Genomic DNA, 19,186 nt, shown 5'->3' on the forward strand with positions numbered 1-19,186 from the left:
AAATTAAATGAAACACGAGCACATAACACAACGGAAATTTGACATGCTGAAAGTCCAATACGCATGCGCGTTTCGCTCTAGCCACGAGCTGAAGTCAAATTGTAGGTCGTGCGTGTATATATTCACTTTCGTAAACACAGGGGGATTTACTAAGCGTATTGATGTGCCACATCAAACTTTATGATATTTTAATACACTTTATAAAATTGAGTAGTAATAACAAGACATAATCGCAACTGTAATTATTAGTATAATTTACTTGTCAAGTAAATTGTGTTGGAGCAATCATGGCATAAAAATATTTATCGTTTTGTTTGTTCCCTGTAACATTATGAACGCAGTGCTATATTATATATATTATTCAAACTAAGAGTTCCAGTCCATTATGTACATTAATAAAAAATGTATAACTGTTAACGTGTGTACATAAATACACGCATAATTCTTTTTAAACTTATAATCGTGCTACAAGCTCGAAAACTTGACAAACATGAATGTAATTTTTTTCACGCTTTTATTTACAGTAAACGGGTCGCAAGTCAATGAATGATGTGTTTGATTCATAAAATGCATGTTTAAATGCTATAATTCTATGTATAGGTATATCATAAATAGTCAAAATACGTAAAAAATCGGAATGAGGTATCTCGAAATTTTTCGTTAGCATGTGGAGTACCAAAGAGACCTGCAATTTATTACAGGGATTTGTAACATTTTAACTAGCTGATATAATTATGTTATTACGTCTTCTCTCCCGGAAGTATAACGCACACAGCACCTTTCAAATTCACGCATATTTAGCAAAAAGATTCCTATCACGAAGTGAGATTCCTTGCAGCTAGCAGGCCGGTTACTTTCACCTCGCCATGGTTTCTTCGTTTTGCCAGAATTCAACACGTGCAACACGCGATAAGAATTAATGAAAATTCCGTTTCTGAAATTTAAAAGTCAAAACAATATAGGGTTTATATAAAATTAAAAAAAATATATAATAAGACACTTGATGTCTTAAATACAAGTAAAATAAAACAGATTGAAAACTTGTATGTATCTAGTTTATCAAGATTCGATTTAGCGTTGGGCTAATAATAAAAATTTGCTCACTACAGTGCCCAACCTCCTCCGATGCGAATGCAATACTGGAAGCATAAGGTTCACACCAGTCCAGTTCGAAGCCCGAACAGTTCCGAAAATCACCGATATTCGCCAATCGCTCGTGCTACTTCGGTAGCAACCAGGCGTGTTCACAAAATAATGTCCCAGATATAAATTTTAATAGTATCAACGGGGATCACGTTTTCAAGAGAGTACGCAGAGTTTAATAATTTTTTAGGTGGTGGGGGCGGGGGGGGGGTGGTGTTAGGAGGGGGGAAAAACAATTTACCTTCTGTTTGCTATCCAATTCTTTAATTCTTTCCTTTTGCTGGGGGGAATTTTTATAGTATGCCTATAATACGTCATACTTCAAGTAGCTCATGTGTATCGTACATGCTAATATTTTTTGTTATTTTCATATTTGTATTTATATGTTAATTCAATTTTTATTTAACTGTATTTTTAACAATTTTTGTATAAGCAACTATTTAGTAAAGATGTATGTGGTTAAGTGTTAAGTGTTAAGGTTAACTTGCCACTTAAAAAAAGGCAATAAATAAATAAAGACATATTATATATTTTTTTAAGGATCTCAGGGGATTGAGTTACATTTTAGGCGGGTCTCGGACGGACAGCCAGGGCTACTCCGGTGCCTCGAAGGTAGTCGCCCTCGAAACACTCTCTGCCTCAGCTGCTGTTCTCGTCGGACAAGGCGATCGGCCGCAACGTGTCCGGCGTGATCCTGTACCACGAGACGCTCTACCAGAAGGCCGACGACGGCAGGTCCTTCGTGGAGCTGCTGAAGGACCGCGGCATCCTGCCGGGCATCAAGGTGGACGAGGGCATGGTCAGTCTCGCCGGCTCGGACAACGAGGTCACCACCCAGGGTGAGTCCACCCGTCCACGCCTGGGAGCATTCCGGCAACACAGCGAGTCCACTGCAAGCGTGCAAGTGTGTGGCTTCAAAGGCACAACAAAAAAAAATTGGCTGTCTGTAAAGTCGGTTTACGGAAAACAGTTTAACGTGACAATGTCATAACAAAACATTGATGAAATGATTGCATACTTTTGTGAATAAAATTGAATCATTTTTATTTTAATAATAAAAGAATAAATACTTGAAAATATACTAGTAATCAGATTTTGAAAATGCAAGAATAATTAACCTTTATTGCCGAAATTGTTGTTGTAATAAGCAATGGAAACCATATTAACTTTTCACTTCAATTTATAAACAGTCGACGAAAAAGTTCACGAGTAGATGACTTGTAATTAATTTTTAAAACTGGCGTTTAGCTATAAAGTTTAAATATAACTATGAACACGTTTTCATATAAATAAATTGAAATCAAATATCTATCATCAATTATATTAATCACCATAATTTTTTAGTCAATTATAACATAACCTATTATTACTGCAATCGCGACAGCGTAACGAAACACAGCGCAACGGAACAATGAGCGTTTCGGGACACATTTTTGTGCGTGCAGCCGGGGTTCATCGATTTATTAGAAGTTGTCACGTCAAATAAATTTGCGCGCTTAGCTTTATTATTTATATTTGTAAGATGTTTATTTTAATGCATTATTGAAAGAAATATTTACTAAAATAAAATTGGCAAAAAATGATGATAGCTAAAAGTTGATTTTGAGTTTACGCAATTCCAACTTCAACCCAGTAAAGTTTATAAGTTGTCTGCTATTTTATTTTGCTTTATTGGGCTTGACACCTAGGCTAGGTTAGTGTAGAAAAGTTTTGCATGTTCTGACAAATTGTTTGAATTTCATTATTTGTGGAACCAGTCGGGAGTCGAGATTGTGCTATCTGCATTGTTAAAAAGGTATATATCACACTAGAAATTGATATAACTGAGTCTTAAAGGGCTAAGTATCCTTAATTGTTTAGCTTCCAGTATTTCGTGTTTTGCTCATTATTTTATAAATGTTCTTAATATGTGTAAGCATCGTTAATTGCTCATAAGGTTATTTATAATTTTAGTACGTATTACTGAGAAACTTAAAGTCCAATTTAATGTCAATCCTATCATGAACTAAGAGCATATAATCGTGGTTGTTTTTTACAGTTTTAAATTAATCGTTTGTGTGTAGTCTTTGATATATATGTATTACTAAATTTTCTTGTATAGCGTTTATAACTCAATAAATATTTGGATTTACAAAAACCCTGAAAAACTCACGTTGGTCGGATTGTGGGAAAATTTTTTTGATTTACGAATTATGTGCAAAAAAAAAAGTAAAACATGTCAAAGTAAAATCACACAAAGGATTAATTTAAAACTTTACATAAACAACACGATAACATGCTCTCAGGCTACGGCCACACGAGCGTGTTGTCACGCAGAGACTCTGCGTGAAAACACGCCAGAAATATGAACCGCAGCAAGGAGAATGAGACCGGCCAGACGCAGCGTGAATTCCCGCCGGGGAGAGGACTGATAGGCGCGTCTTCAAGGTCGCCCGCAAGAAAATGCACCGCGGCCAATTCCTTGGCGTGATTTCACGCAGCGTTTCAGTCGATGCCCGGCCACACGTGCGGGAATTCTCGCCGCGTTCTGTTCTGAAATACTACCCATTGTAGTCGATATGTTACGACTTCCGGAAAATGTTCATGTAGTTTTTCTTTTCATACCCCAAGACCTTAAAACCATGGTCAATTCAAAAGCGCGCGTGTATATATATATATATATATATATATATATATATATATATATATATATATATATATATCACATATTGTTTAGTTATTTCATGAACATTTTTCGGTGCAAAAATTGGTTAGGATGACATTAAATTTACTGAAATATTTGTGTATGAAGTTTAAAGCCAGATTTATGGATTAACAGAATAAATGTCAAAAATTACAACGAATCAACTTTTTTTATTAAATTTTTTTATTAAATCTTTTTTTTTTTTTTTTTTGGATGTTCTTACATCATATCCATTGTCAGTTTATGTATCATCTACAAACTATACAAGTACATGATTATTTACAATAAATAATTGAATATTGCTTGCGTGCATAATTCAAAATATAATAAACCACATTACAATAACTAAAAACATATTAATCTTTTATTTGACTGTAGATTTAGTAAAAATATAGTTTTCATTTATGACCTGCGGGCCTCACGGATAATTCAGTTATTTAATACAATCTGAGCCCCTGAAAATGCTACACACAAAAAAAAATCAGTCATACTGAAAGCGAGCATTGTCTTTACTCAGGAATATTCACAAAATTTTGCCATGGCACTGACCCTTTCTCAGAACTGAAGTAATCAGCAAAATGATCTCTAATAGCTTTTCCACTATTATTTCCTCTCGCTCAGTATGAAGGAATGCTTTCCAGTGTACAAGACAGTGTGTCGTCAAAATTATAGCCATCTTGCTTTCTTACGAAGTTATGAAGTACGCAACATGCTTGAATAATGATATCTGCCACATCTACACTGACGTCCATTGGACGATGGAAAATTCGCCATTTATTTGCTAGAATGCCAAATGCACATTACACATAACGCCGTGCTCTTGATAACCTGTAGTTAAAAACCTTTTTTGTATGCGTAAGGTTTTTTGCAGGATAAGGTCTCAATAAACATTCACTTATTGCAAAAGCTTCATCGCCTACAAATACATAGGTAAGTGATATTCCAGAAGGATCGTTTTTCAAAGGCATAGGTTGTGGCAAATTCAAAGTTTGGCTGTAAATTTTTTTCCCCCAGTTCAGTCCTTTTCAATATATTTGAATCGCCTTCATTACCAAACGATCCTACGTCAATGAATGTGAAACAGTAATTACTGTCAACAACAGCCATGAGTACAATAGAAAAATATTTCTTGTAATTAAAAAATTCGCTACCTGAATTCCACGGATTAATAATCCTTACGTGCTTACCGTCTATTGCACCCACACAATGGGGGAAGTTCGCTTTTCCTTAATATAGATCACTGATGTTCATCCAGTCTTCTTCGGTTGTGGTTTCATGTATATTTCTTTCAATGTTTCCCATATGGCAGTGCAAGTGTCTCGAATAATGCCAGCAATTGTAGAACGTCCGAGAAGATAGTCAAGTGAATAGAACGTATGGAATTTCCAGTGCCAAGGTACCTGCAACATAAGTTCAGTATAACTATGAAGTAATTTATGAAATAAGTTAGAAAAATTATATTTTCAAAAACTTTAAAAAGCGTTTTTTTTAAAAGGAGTGCAACTTAAAATCAAACAGATATAAGTACCTTTAACCCTTACGTAAGATGTAAGATCCTTGTCACATAACTTACAAATAAATTAATATTTTCTTAAATGACTTTGTATTCACATCTCATTCTTATATTTTCATAACATATTAGTTTTAAAAACAGTAAATTCAAACATGAGCAAAATAAACTTACCTTAATGTCAATGCGAGTTTTTCTTCAGCACTAACACATTCTCGCATTGCTGTGTTACTTTTTGATATATTTTCTTTCTCCATAGTGAAAAGTATTTCAAATGAGTTAACGGACATTCTGAAGTACTCAAAAAACTGTCTGGATTTTCTTTTAGTTTATTATGAAAGAGCACAAATTTTCCTTTCGTTGATGTTTCACTCAATATGGGATGGACTCAGTATTTTCTTGAATGCTTCCGCCGGCGACGACGCCTACGAAACAACAGCACATCACTTAAAACCACAGCAGCGTTCTTGCTTAATGAATTCATAATCAAGCCTGCATAGCATAGATGGGTGCCAGTTCACAATACAACGCTCATGTGGCCGGGTAGCGGATTCATTCTGCGTGAAATCACGCTCTAGGCTTCAGCGTGAAAACACGCACGTGTGGCCGTAGCCTTAGTTCATGCTAGGAATTAAATTTTTTTCTTTTAGTATATTAAAAAAATTTAATACATATTTATTAAATTTATGTAACATTGTATAAAAATTACTATGGTTAAATTATGAATTTTTAAAGTTAAACTTCCTTAGGTGCGTTATAAAAAATGATTTTATGAATATTTCTAATGCGCGCGCACCATGCAGCAAAATTTCCAATGGATGAAAAAAAAGGATACATATAAATAAAAATTATATATGTGTTTTTTAATCTTTTAATTAAGTTATTTATATTAGATACTCATCCAAATAATTAACAAAAATAACAAATTATTTTGAATATTTTTTTCAGAAATTGAGTTTATAAACATTTTTAAGTGTATTTATGTAAGTAAAGTTATGTTCCGGTATGTATACTTTTTTGAATAATTTCATAAATAATTAAAGATAATAAATTAAAATAAACATTCAGCATGTTTACCAATTTCAAATAATAATCAAAATTATGAAACAGTTAAATATTAATATTGACCACTGTGTATTGATTTAATTTTGTAAAATTTAATCGAATGTATACTACAGCGAGAGGAATGCGGGTGTGCTGGTGCCACAGGGCTGGATGACCTGCACAAGCGCTGCGCGCAGTACAAGAAGGACGGCTGCCAGTTCGCCAAGTGGCGATGCACGCTGCGCCCGGGACCACACACCCCCTCACCCCTCGCCGTGCAAGAGAACGCCAACGTGTTGGCGCGCTACGCGTCCATCTGCCAGGCCAACCGCCTGGTGCCCATCGTCGAGCCGGAGGTAACACACACTCTCGGGAGCCTCTGGTGTCACCATTTAGAGTGTAGCTAGGTGCCAGAAGCCTCTGGTGTCACCAGCTAGAGTGTAGCTAGGTGCCAGAAGCCTCTAGTGTCACCATTTAGAGTGTAGCTACAGGTGCCAGAAGCCTCTGGTGTCACCATTTAGAGTGTAGCTACAGGTGCCAGAAGCCTCTGGTGTCACCATTTAGAGTGTAGCTAGGTGCCAGAAGCCTCTGGTGTCACCATTTAGAGTGTAGCTAGGTGCCAGAAGCCTCTGGTGTCACCATTTAGAGTGTAGCTAGGTGCCAGAAGCCTCTGGTGTCACCAGCTAGAGTGTAGCTAGGTGCCAGAAGCCTCTGATGTCACCATTTAGAGTGAAGCTAGGTGCCAGAAGCCTCTGGTGTCACCAGCTAGAGTGTAGCTACAGGTACAGAAGCCTCTGGTGTCACCATTTAGAGTGTAGCTACAGGTGCCAGAAGCCTCTGGTGTCACCATTTAGAGTGTAGCTAGGTGCCAGAAGCCTCTGGTGTCACCATTTAGAGTGTAGCTAGGTGCCAGAAGCCTCTGGTGTCACCAGCTAGAGAGTAGCTAGGTGCCAGAAGCCTCTGGTGTCACCAGCTAGAGTGTAGCTAGGTGCCAGAAGCCTCTGGTGTCACCATTTAGAGTGTAGCTACAAGTGCCAGAAGCCTCTGGTGTCACCATTTAGAGTGTAGCTACAAGTGCCAGAAGCCTCTGGTGTCACCATTTAGAGTGTAGCTAGGTGCCAGAAGCCTCTGGTGTCACCATTTAGAGTGTAGCTACAGGTGCCAGAAGCCTCTGGTGTCACCATTTAGAGTGTAGCTAGGTGCCTGAAGCCTCTGGTGTCACCAGTTAGAGTGTAGCTAGGTGCCAGAAGCCTCTGGTGTCACCATTTAGAGTGTAGCTAGGTGCCTGAAGCCTCTGGTGTCACCAGCTAGAGTGTAGCTACAGGTGCCAGAAGCCTCTGGTGTCACCAGCTAGAGTGTAGCTACAGGTGCCAGAAGCCTCTGGTGTCACCATTTAGAGTGTAGCTAGGTGCCAGAAGCCTCTGGTGTCACCATTTAGAGTGTAGCTAGGTGCCTAAAGCCTCTGGTGTCACCATTTAGAGTGAAGCTACAAGTGCCAGAAGCCTCTGGTGTCACCATTTAGAGTGTAGCTACAGGTGCCAGAAGCCTCTGGTGTCACCATTTAGAGCGTAGCTTGGTGCCAGAAGCCTCTGGTGTCACCATTTAAAGTGTAGCTAGGTGCCAGAAGCCTCTGGTGTCACCAGTTAGAGTGTAGCTAGGTGCCAGAAGCCTCTGGTGTCACCATTTAGAGTGTAGCTAGGTGCCAGAAGCCTCTGGTGTCACCATTTAGAGTGTAGCAACAGGTGCCAGAAGCCTCTGGTGTCACCAGTTAGAGTGTAGCTACATGTGCCAGAAGCCTCTGGTGTCACCAGCTAGAGTGTAGCTACAGGTGCCAGAAGCCTCTGGTGTCACCAGCTAGAGTGTAGCTACAGGTGCCAGAAGCCTCTGGTGTCACCATTTAGAGTGTAGCTAGGTGCCAGAAGCCTCTGGTGTCACCATTTAGAGTGTAGCTACAGGTGCCAGAAGCCTCCGGTGTCACCAGTTAGAGTGTAGCTACATGTGCCAGAAGCCTCTGGTGTCACCAGTTAGAGTGTAGCTAGGTGCCTGAAGCCTCTGGTGTCACCAGCTAGAGTGTAGCTACAGGTGCCAGAAGCCTCTGGTGTCACCATTTAGAGTGTAGCTAGGTGCCAGAAGCCTCTGGTGTCACCATTTAGAGTGTAGCTAGGTGCCAGAAGCCTCTGGTGTCACCATTTAGAGTGTAGATACAGGTGCCAGAAGCCTCTGGTGTCACCATTTAGAGTGTAGCTTGGTGCCAGAAGCCTCTGGTGTCACCATTTAAAGTGTAGCTAGGTGCCAGAAGCCTCTGGTGTTACCATTTAGAGTGTAGCTTGGTGCCAGAAGCCTCTGGTGTCACCATTTAAAGTGTAGCTAGGTGCCAGAAGCCTCTGGTGTCACCATTTAGAGTGTAGCTAGGTGCCAGAAGCCTCTGGTGTCACCATTTTGAGTGTAGCTAGGTGCCAGAAGCCTCTGGTGTCACCATTTAGAGTGTAGCAACAGGTGCCAGAAGCCTCTGGTGTCACCAGTTAGAGTGTAGCTACATGTGCCAGAAGCCTCTGGTGTCACCAGCTAGAGTGTAGCTACAGGTGCCAGAAGCCTCTGGTGTCACCAGCTAGAGAGTAGCTACAGGTGCCAGAAGCCTCTGGTGTCACCATTTAGAGTGTAGCTAGGTGCCAGAAGCCTCTGGTGTCACCATTTAGAGTGTAGCTACAGGTGCCAGAAGCCTCTGGTGTCACCAGTTAGAGTGTAGCTACATGTGCCAGAAGCCTCTGGTGTCACCAGTTAGAGTGTAGCTAGGTGCCTGAAGCCTCTGGTGTCACTAGCTAGAGTGTAGCTACAGGTGCCAGAAGCCTCTGGTGTCACCAGCTAGAGTGTAGCTACAGGTGCCAGAAGCCTCTGGTGTCACCATTTAGAGTGTAGCTAAGTGCCAGAAGCCTCTGGTGTCACCATTTAGAGTGTAGCTAGGTGCCTGAAGCCTCTGGTGTCACCAGTTAGAGTGTAGCTAGGTGCCAGAAGCCTCTGGTGTCACCATTTAGAGTGTAGCTACAGGTGCCAAAAGCCTCTGGTGTCACCATTTAGAATGTAGCTTGGTGCCAGAAGCCTCTGGTGTCACCAGTTAGAGTGTAGCTACAGGTGCCAGAAGCCTCTGGTGTCACCAGCTAGAGTGTAGCTACAGGTGCCAGAAGCCTCTGGTGTCACCATTTAGAGTGTAGATAGGTGCCAGAAGCCTCTGGTGTCACCATTTAGAGTGTAGCTACAGGTGCCAGAAGCCTCTGGTGTCACCATTTAGAGTGTAGCTACATGTGCCAGAAGCCTCTGGTGTCACCATTTAGAGTGTAGCTAGGTGCCTGAAGCCTCTGGTGTCACCAGTTAGAGTGTAGCTAGGTGTAAGAAGCCTCTGGTGTCACCATTTAGAGTGTAGCTACAGGTGCCAGAAGCCTCTGGTGTCACCATTTAGAGTGTAGCTTGGTGCCAGAAGCCTCTGGTGTCACCAGTTAGAGTGTAGCTAGGTGCCAGAAGCCTCTGGTGTCACCATTTAGAGTGTAGCTACATGTGCCAGAAGCCTCTGGTGTCACCAGTTAGAGTGTAGCTAGGTGCCTGAAGACTCTGGTGTCACTAGCTAGAGTGTAGCTACAGGTGCCAGAAGCCTCTGGTGTCACCAGCTAGAGTGTAGCTACAGGTGCCAGAAGCCTCTGGTGTCACCATTTAGAGTGTAGCTAGGTGCCAGAAGCCTCTGGTGTCACCATTTAGAGTGTAGCTACAGGTGCCAGAAGCCTCTGGTGTCACCATTTAGAGTGTAGCTAGGTGCCAGAAGCCTCTGGTGTCACCATTTAAAGTGTAGCTACAGGTGCCAGAAGTCTCTGGTGTCACCAGTTAGAGTGTAGCTACATGTGCCAGAAGCCTCTGGTGTCACCAGTTAGAGTGTAGCTAGGTGCCTGAAGCCTCTGGTTTCACCAGCTAGAGTGTAGCTACAGGTGCCAGAAGCCTCTGGTGTCACCATTTAGAGTGTAGCTAGGTGCCAGAAGCCTCTGGTGTCACAATTTAGAGTGTAGCTAGGTGCCTGAAGCCTCTGGTGTCACCAGTTAGAGTGTGCTAGGTGCCAGAAGCCTCTGGTGTCACCATTTAGAGTGTAGCTACAGGTGCCAGAAGCCTCTGGTGTCACCATTTAGAGTGTAGCTTGGTGCCAGAAGCCTCTGGTGTCACCATTTAAAGTGTAGCTAGGTGCCAGAAGCCTCTGGTGTCACCATTTAGAGTGTAGCTAGGTGCCAGAAGTCTCTGGTGTCACCATTTAGAGTGTAGCTAGGTGCCAGAAGCCTCTGGTGTCACCATTTAGAGTGTATCTACAGGTGCCAGAAGCCTCTGGTGTCACCATTTAGAGTGTAGCTTGGTGCCAGAAGACTCTGGTGTCACCATTTAAAGTGTAGCTAGGTGCCAGAAGCCTCTGGTGTCACCATTTAGAGTGTAGCTAGGTGCCATAAGTCTCTGGTGTCACCATTAAGAGTGTAGCTAGGTGCCAGAAGCCTCTGGTGTCACCATTTAGAGTGTAGCTACAGGTGCCAGAAGCCTCTGGTGTCACCAGCTAGGTGTAGCTAGGTGCCAGAAGCCTCTGGTGTCACCATTTAGAGTGTAGCTACAAGTGCCAGAAGCCTCTGGTGTCACCATTTAGAGTGTAGCTAGGTGCCAGAAGTCTCTGGTGTCACCATTTAGAGTGTAGCTAGGTGCCAGAAGCCTCTGGTTTCACCAGTTAGAGTGTAACTACAGGTGCCAGAAGCCTCTGGTGTCACCAGCTAGAGCGTAGTTACAGGTGCCAGAAGCCTCTGGTGTCACCATTTAGAGTGTAGCTAGGTGCCAGAAGCCTCTGGTGTCACCATTTAGAGTGTAGCTAGGTGCCAGAAGCCTCTGGTGTCACCAGTTAGAGTGTAGCTAGGTGCCAGAAGCCTCTGGTGTCACCATTTAAAGTGTAGCTAGGTGCCAGAAGCCTCTGGTGTCACCATTTAGAGTGTAGCTAGGTGCCAGAAGCCTCTGGTGTCACCATTTAGAGTGTAGCTAGGTGCCAGAAGCCTCTGGTGTCACCAGTTAGAGTGTAGCTACAGGTGCCAGAAGCCTCTGGTGTCACCAGTTAGAGTGTAGCTACATGTGCCAAAAGCCTCTGGTGTCACCAGCTCGAGTGTAGCTACACGTGCCAGAAGCCTCTGGTGTCACCATTTAGAGTGTAGCTACAGGTGCCAGAAGCCTCTGGTGTCACCATTTAGAGTGTAGCTAGGTGCCAGAAGCCTCTGGTGTCACCATTTAAAGTGTAGCTAGGTGCCAGAAGCCTCTGGTGTCACCATTTAGAGTGTAGCTAGGTGCCAGAAGCCTCTGGTGTCACCATTTAGAGTGTAGCTAGGTGCCAGAAGCCTCTGGTGTCACCATTTAGAGTGTAGCTAGGTGCCAGAAGCCTCTGGTGTCACCATTTAAAGTGTAGCTAGGTGCCAGAAGCCTCTGGTGTCACCATTTAGAGTGTAGCTAGGTGCCAGAAGCCTCTGGTGTCACCATTTAGAGTGTAGCTAGGTTCCAGAAGCCTCTGGTGTCACCATTTAGAGTGTAGCTAGGTGCCAGAAGCCTCTGGTGTCACCATTTAGAGTGTAGCTAGGTGCCAGAAGCCTCTGGTGTCACCAGTTATAGTGTAGCTACAGGTGCCAGAAGCCTCTGGTGTCACCAGTTAGAGTGTAGCTACATGCGCCAGAAGCCTCTGGTGTCACCAGCTAGAGTGTAGCTACAGGTGCCAGAAGCCTCTGGTGTCACCAGCTAGAGTGTAGCTACAGGTGCCAGAAGCCTCTGGTGTCACCATTTAGAGTGTAGCTACAGGTGCCAGAAGCCTCTGGTGTCACCAGCTAGAGTGTAGCTACAGGTGCCAGAAGCCTCTGGTGTCACCATTTAGTGTGTAGCTAGGTTCCAGAAGCCTCTGGTGTCACCATTTAGAGTGTAGCTAGGTGCCAGAAGCCTCTGGTGTCACCAGTTAGAGTGTAGCTAGGTGCCAGAAGCCTCTGGTGTCATTATTTAGAGTGTAGCTACAGGTGCCAGAAGCCTCTGGTGTTACCATTTAGAGTGTAGCTAGGTGCCAGAAGCCTCGGGTGTCACCATTCAGAGTGTAGCTAGGTGCCAGAAGCCTCTGGTGTCACCAGTTAGAGTGTAGATACAGGTGCCAGAAGCCTCTGGTGTCACCATTTAGAGTGTAGCTACAGGTGCCAGAAGCCTCTGGTGTCACCATTTAGAGTGTAGCTAGGTGCCAGAAGCCTCTGGTGTCACCAGTTAGAGTGTAGCTAGGTGCCAGAAGCCTCTGGTGTCACCATTTAGAGTGTAGCTACAGGTGCCATAAGCAGCTGGTGTCACCATTTAGAGTGTAGCTACAGGTGCCAGAAGCCTCTGGTGTCACCAGCTAGAGTGTAGCTACAGGTGCCAGAAGCCTCTGGTGTCACCATTTAGAGTGTAGTTAGGTGCCAGAAGCCTCTGGTGTCAGCATTTAGAGTGTAGCTACAGGTGCCAGAAGCCTCTGGTGTCACCATTTAGAGTGTAGCTTGGTGCCAGAAGCCTCTGGTGTCACCATTTAAAGTGTAGCTAGGTGCCAGAAGCCTCTGGTGTCACCATTTAGAGTGTAGCTAGGTGCCAGAAGTCTCTGGTGTCACCATTTAGAGTGTAGCTAGGTGCCAGAAGCCTCTGGTGTCACCATTTAGAGTGTAGCTAAAGGTGCCAGAAGCCTCTGGTTTCACCAGTTAGAGTGTAGCTACATGTGCCAGAAGCCTCTGGTGTCACGAGCTAGAGTGTAGCTACAGGTGCCAGAAGCGTCTGGTGTCACCAGCTAGGTGTAGCTAGGTGCCAGAAGCCTCTGGTGTCACCATTTAGAGTGTAGCTTCAAGTGCCAGAAGCCTCTGGTGTCACCATTTAGAGTGTAGCTAGGTGCCAGAAGCCTCTGGTGTCACCATTTAGAGTGTAGCTACGTGCCAGAAGCCTCTGGTTTCACCAGTTAGAGTGTAACTACAGGTGCCAGAAGCCTCTGGTGTCACCATTTAGAGTGTAGCTACAGGTGCCAGAAGCCTCTGGTGTCACCATTTAGAGTGTAGCTACAGGTGCCAGAAGCCTCTGGTGTCACCATTTAGAGTGTAGCTAGGTGCCAGAAGCCTCTGGTGTCACCATTTAGAGTGAAGCTAGGTGCCAGAAGCCTCTGGTGTCACCAGTTAGAGTGTAGCTAGGTGCCAGAAGCCTCTGGTGTCACCATTTAGAGTGTAGCTACAGGTGCCAGAAGCCTCTGGTGTCACCATTTAGAGTGTAGCTAGGTGCCAGAAGCCTCGGGTGTCACCATTTAGAATGTAGCTAGGTGCCAGAAGCCTCTGGTGTCACCAGTTAGAGTGTAGCTACAGGTGCCAGAAGCCTCTGGTGTCACCATTTAGAGTGTAGCTACAGGTGCCAGAAGCCTCTGGTGTCACCATTTAGAGTGTAGCTAGGTGCCAGAAGCCTCTGGTGTCACCAGTTAGAGTGTAGCTAGGTGCCAGAAGCCTCTGGTGTCACCATTTAGAGTGTAGCTACAGGTGCCATAAGCCTCTGGTGTCACCATTTAGAGTGTAGCTACAGGTGCCAGAAGCCTCTGGTGTCACCAGCTAGAGTGTAGCTACAGGTGCCAGAAGCCTCTGGTGTCACCATTTAGAGTGTAGCTAGGTGCCAGAAGCCTCTGGTGTCACCATTTAGAGTGTAGCTAGGTGCCAGAAGCCTCTGGTGTCACCAGTTAGAGTGTAGCTAGGTGCCAGAAGCCTCTGGTGTCACCATTTAGAGTGTAGCTACAGGTGCCAGAAGCCTCTGGTGTCACCATTAAGTGTGTAGCTAGGTGCCAGAAGCATCTGGTGTCACCATTTAAAGTGTAGCTAGGTGCCAGAAGCCTCTGGTGTCACCATTTAGAGTGTAGCTAGGTGCCAGAAGCCTCTGGTGTCACCATTTAGAGTGTAGCTAGGTGCCAGAAGCCTCTGGTGTCACCAGTTAGAGTGTAGCTACAGGTGCCAGAAGCCTCTGGTGTCACCATTTAGAGTGTAGCTACAGGTGCCAGAAGCCTCTGGTGTCACCATTTAGAGTGTAGCTACAGGTGCCAGAAGCCTCTGGTGTCACCAGCTAGAGTGTAGCTACAGGTGCCAGAAGCTTCTGGTGTCACCAGTTAGAGTGTAGCTACAGGTGCCAGAAGCCTCTGGTGTCACCATTTAGAGTATAGCTACAGGTGCCAGAAGCCTCTGGAGTCACCATTTAGAGTGTAGCTACAGGTGCCAGAAGCCTCTGGTGTCACCAGCTAGAGTGTAGCTACAGGTGCCATAAGCCTCTGGTGTCACCATTTAGAGTGTAGCTACAGGTGCCAGAAGCCTCTGGTGTCACCAGCTAGAGTGTAGCTACAGGTGCCAGAAGCCTCTGGTGTCACCATTTAGAGTGTAGCTAGGTGCCAGAAGCCTCTGGTGTCACCAGTTAGAGTGTAGCTAGGTGCCAGAAGCCTCTGGTGTCACCAGTTAGAGTGTAGCTAGGTGCCAGAAGCCTCTGGTGTCACCATTTAGAGTGTAGCTACAGGTGCCAGAAGCCTCTGGTGTCACCATTAAGTGTGTAGCTAGGTGCCAGAAGCATCTGGTGTCACCATTTAAAGTGTAGCTAGGTGCCAGAAGTCTCTGGTGTCACCATTTAGAGTGTAGCTAGGTGCCAGAAGCCTCTGGTGTCACCATTTAGAGTGTAGCTAGGTGCCAGAAGCCTCTGGTGTCACCAGTTAGAGTGTAGCTACAGGTGCCAGAAGCCTCTGGTGTCACCATTTAGAGTGTAGCTACAGGTGCCAGAACCTTTGGTGTCACCATTTAGAGTGTAGCTACAGGTGCCAGAAGCCTCTGGTGTCACCAGCTAGAGTGTAGCTAGGTGCCAGAAGCCTCTGGTGTCACCAGTTAGAGTGTAGCTAGGTGCCAGAAGCCTCTGGTGTCACCATTTAAAGTGTAGCTACAGGTGCCAGAAGCCTCTGGTGTCACCATTTAGAGTGTAGCTAGGTGCCAGAAGCCTCTGGTGTCACCATTTAGAGTGTAGCTAGGTGCCAGAAGCCTCTGGTGTCACCAGTTAGAGTGTAGCTACAGGTGCCAGAAGCCTCTGGTGTCACCAGCTAGAGTGTAGCTACAGGTGCCAGAAGCCTCTGGTGTCACCATTTAGAGTGTAGCTAGGTGCCAGAAGCCTCTGGTGTCACCAGTTAGAGTGTAGCTAGGTGCCAGAAGCCTCTGGTGTCACCAGTTAGAGTGTAGCTACAGGTGCCAGAAGCCTCTGGTGTCACCAGCTAGAGTGTAGCTACAGGTGCCAGAAGCCTCTGGTGTCACCAGCTAGAGTGTAGCTACAGGTGCCAGAAGCCTCTGGTGTCACCAGCTAGAGTGTAGCTACAGGTGCCAGAAGCCTCTGGTGTCACCAGCTAGAGTGTAGCTACAGGTGCCAGAAGCCTCTGGTGTCACCATTTAGAGTGTAGCTACAGGTGCCAGAAGCCTCTGGTGTCACCAGTTAGAGTGTAGCTACATGTGCCAGAAGCCTCTGGTGTCACCATTTAGAGTGTAGCTACAGGCGTCAGAAGCCTGCAGCCACCCGCGCCGTGTGCAGATCCTGACTGACGGCGACCACGACCTGGAGCAGGCCCAGAAGGTGACGGAGGTGGTGCTGGCGGCCGTGTACAAGGCGCTGCAGGATCACCACGTGTACCTCGAGGGCTCGCTGCTCAAGCCCAGTATGGTGACGGCAGGACGGCGCTGCCCCACCAAGTACTCACCGCAGGACGTTGCGCGGGCCACTGTCACTGCTTTCAGCAGGACCATCCCTGCCGCGGTCGCTGGTAAGTCCTCGTGGCGTGGCCAGTACTCATTAGTCTCTTACACGCACTTTAAAACAAAAACCCGATCATTGTCGGTGCTTTTTCTTATTCCTGGATCAAGCACCACAGTAAATGTGCTTTTCATGTGTAGTGGTTTCAATGTGGCCCCATGCCTTTACGGAAAAAAAAATGTTGTTCCATGTGCCATTGTTCTCTTTTGCAAGTAGTAGGCATGTTCTCCAACTATTCTTAAGCACATTAACTGTAGCCTCAAGACTTACAAGTTTTGCCCTATCTACGGTGTGACGACAGCTAGGGATCCAAAATCAACTTCTGGGCTCAACACCCCATCATCAACACCACTTGATGAAAAGTGAAGATTATGATACTCGCATGTCTGAGAATATCATTTGAGCCTGCGAAGTAGGCATTTTCAAAGTTTTATGTAGGTTTAACGTTCCGTATGCAGTGAGGTCATTCGAGACGGTAACACAGACAAGGATAAATTAAGGGCTTAGTGGCAGTGTTTACCTGGAATGATTTAGAGAGCCCGAAATCAGGAAGAGACCAATGTAGATCCCTGTAATGCGAGTCCCATGTCTAATCACTTGTTATTACTTCACCCCTTTATTTACTAGTTGTTGGACACACATCTACTTGTTAACTTCTTGGCTGAAACATCGTCAGTGGTAATGATGTGCCTGAAGTTTTGGCATGCCGTGTTGCAGAATGTTTCAATGGTGACTGAGAACTGAATGCCTGATGTTCTGGCAGAGCATTTATGTAACGCCGGAAGAGCACTTTCAGTTGATAATCACCCTTGAAAATAGCTGCAACAAGACGTGTCGTAACTTCGTAGACCCCGTCATTTCCACGGACGTCGCTGCAACCCGGGAGCCAGTAAGTAGGTGGTAGTTAGACTCTGGCCATGGACACCACCAATGTAGATTCGTTGACGTTGGCACACTTGAGACGATGCCCTACTCGTGACGGGGACATGAGACCCTCGGCACAGACCAACTGCACCGCGGGTGACGATTTGTTGACAGGCATCGCCTTCCTGTCGGGCGGGCAGTCCGAGGAGGAGGCAACCGTCAATTTGGATGCCATCAACAAGTTCCCCGGAAAGAAGCCGTGGCCTTTGACCTTCAGCTACGGCCGTGCCTTGCAGGTAGGTCGCGAGTGCCAACAGTTGTCCGTAATCTAAACAAAATTCTGTTCTGCATCCATGCCCGTTTTTCACATGGTTCTGCTTAGAACACCATGACATGGTCATTTTCCAGTTTTATGGAAATCCTCAGAAAATTTGGGAATTACCGTGTTTACTTTAGTGTTCAGATCACAGTGATAAAATCGTGTGTTGGGTGAGCATGTGTTTTAATGGAGCATAGACGGGAACAGAAGCACCCGGAGAACACTTCACCGACTCAAGGCAGCGACCGCCAAGTTTCCCGCTTGCGATAGGTCCGTGTGAGACCCCGCCTTGGGGGAGGCGAGTAAACTGCCCAATAAGCACGCTCCTCTCAGATATATCGATCAGGGTACTAGCGCCTGTTCGTGTGTGCGATGCATGCTAGTGGTTTGGGAGTGACACCAGAATATGGCTGTTGTTGCTTTGTGCTGTGAATTTTGAAAAATCAGGTAAAATGGATCCTATTGAATAACCTTTCTGCCAAACTTTGGAAACTTCTTAATTAGAAGCAATGAAATCAAATTGATTATTTACGTTAGGGAAGTTCACTGATTTAGGAATCCCAACAACATGCACTTATTTCGCAAAGAATCTCACAACCCCAAGCATTGCTATTAATAAATTTAACTGTGCATCTGTTCTCCTATGTACAGAGATAAGGCTGTGCGCCAGTTTAAAACCTTTCTCTTAGAGGTGACACCGCAATAGAAGCACCAGCAATCGTCGCACTTATCATCCCACCTCACAGTAGTAAAACCGAACGGCCTGAGTTCGTAGCCATAAAGCGATGTGCCAAGCGAAACATAGTGCTGAATGTGATATTCACCATTCAGCAGAGAATTGTGTGTTAGTACACCAAGTCCATAGCTACGCTGGGGTGAAAAGCGAATATTAGTGACGTCAGAACGATGATAAGGAGGTGTGTTGAGTTTGCACACATGGTAAAAGCTTTAGAAAACGATTCTTCGTTTAATTTGTGTCATGGTAAATCTTGCTGTGATTGAGAATTAGTTCAAAACAAAACTATATTTCAAAAGATTACAGATCTCATTACAATGCATTTGTTTACACTTTGACTTGTTTTTTCCATGCAAGCATTATTATCAATGTCTTTAAAAATCGATACTTGGATCGTATGATGGACAGTTCCCATAGTCGATCGATGTTTCTTGTTTTGTCTATAGTGTGTTCGAAGTATGATTTCCAGAATTATTACATGTGAATACAGTATTGTAAGTATCTCTGTTTATTAATTTATTTACAAGGTACATTTAGTGAGTGTAGGTAGCGCTCCAAAGTTATTTTCATTCTCACGTCACTGATGTTTGCTGAGAACAGCGAAGAACAAACCGAAAGCGTTTCACACTTAGCAGCGGAGTTGAATATTGCCATTCGCCACGGCTTACGAACTCAGGTGGTTTCCAAATTCGCCTGAGGTACAGGATATCCATAAATGAATGTGTCAGTTTCAATGGTATATTATTGAAAATTTAATTTAGACTATATACAACAAACCATACATCGAAAACCTAGTTTTTTAAATGAACAATATGTGCACCTTTTGTTACACGGCACACATACAACATAATGTCCAGTTCTTCCCAAACTTTGGTTAACACGCCCGGAGTAATGTAAGCAATAGCTTCTTCAGTTCTGTGTCTCAACTCTGGCTATCATTAGGTAGCGGCGGAACGTAGATACGATATTTTATAAAGCCCCAAAGGAAAAAAAAATTGCACATGTTATGTCAGGTGAACGTGGAGGCCAGCGAAAAAGATCTCTGTC

At 44.6% G+C, this 19,186-nt stretch overlaps 1 protein-coding gene across 4 annotated transcripts in view; it reads left to right on the top strand.

Annotated features, from left to right (window-relative positions):
- The window catches only part of LOC134529038 (fructose-bisphosphate aldolase-like), a 50,607-nt gene that overhangs the window by 20,309 nt on the left and 11,112 nt on the right, over window positions 1-19,186 (top strand). For all 4 annotated transcript variants that reach the window (XM_063362733.1, XM_063362732.1, XM_063362734.1 and 1 more), the window contains exons 3-6: window positions 1,787-1,982; window positions 6,546-6,736; window positions 16,002-16,230; window positions 17,259-17,380. In XM_063362733.1, the coding sequence (XP_063218803.1) occupies window positions 1,787-1,982; window positions 6,546-6,736; window positions 16,002-16,230; window positions 17,259-17,380 (738 nt within the window). The remainder of the gene's footprint in view (window positions 1-1,786; window positions 1,983-6,545; window positions 6,737-16,001; window positions 16,231-17,258; window positions 17,381-19,186) is intronic.

The sequence above is a fragment of the Bacillus rossius genome, chromosome 2, assembly GCF_032445375.1.
Source record: "Bacillus rossius redtenbacheri isolate Brsri chromosome 2, Brsri_v3, whole genome shotgun sequence".
Taxonomy (NCBI): Eukaryota; Metazoa; Arthropoda; class Insecta; order Phasmatodea; family Bacillidae; genus Bacillus; species Bacillus rossius.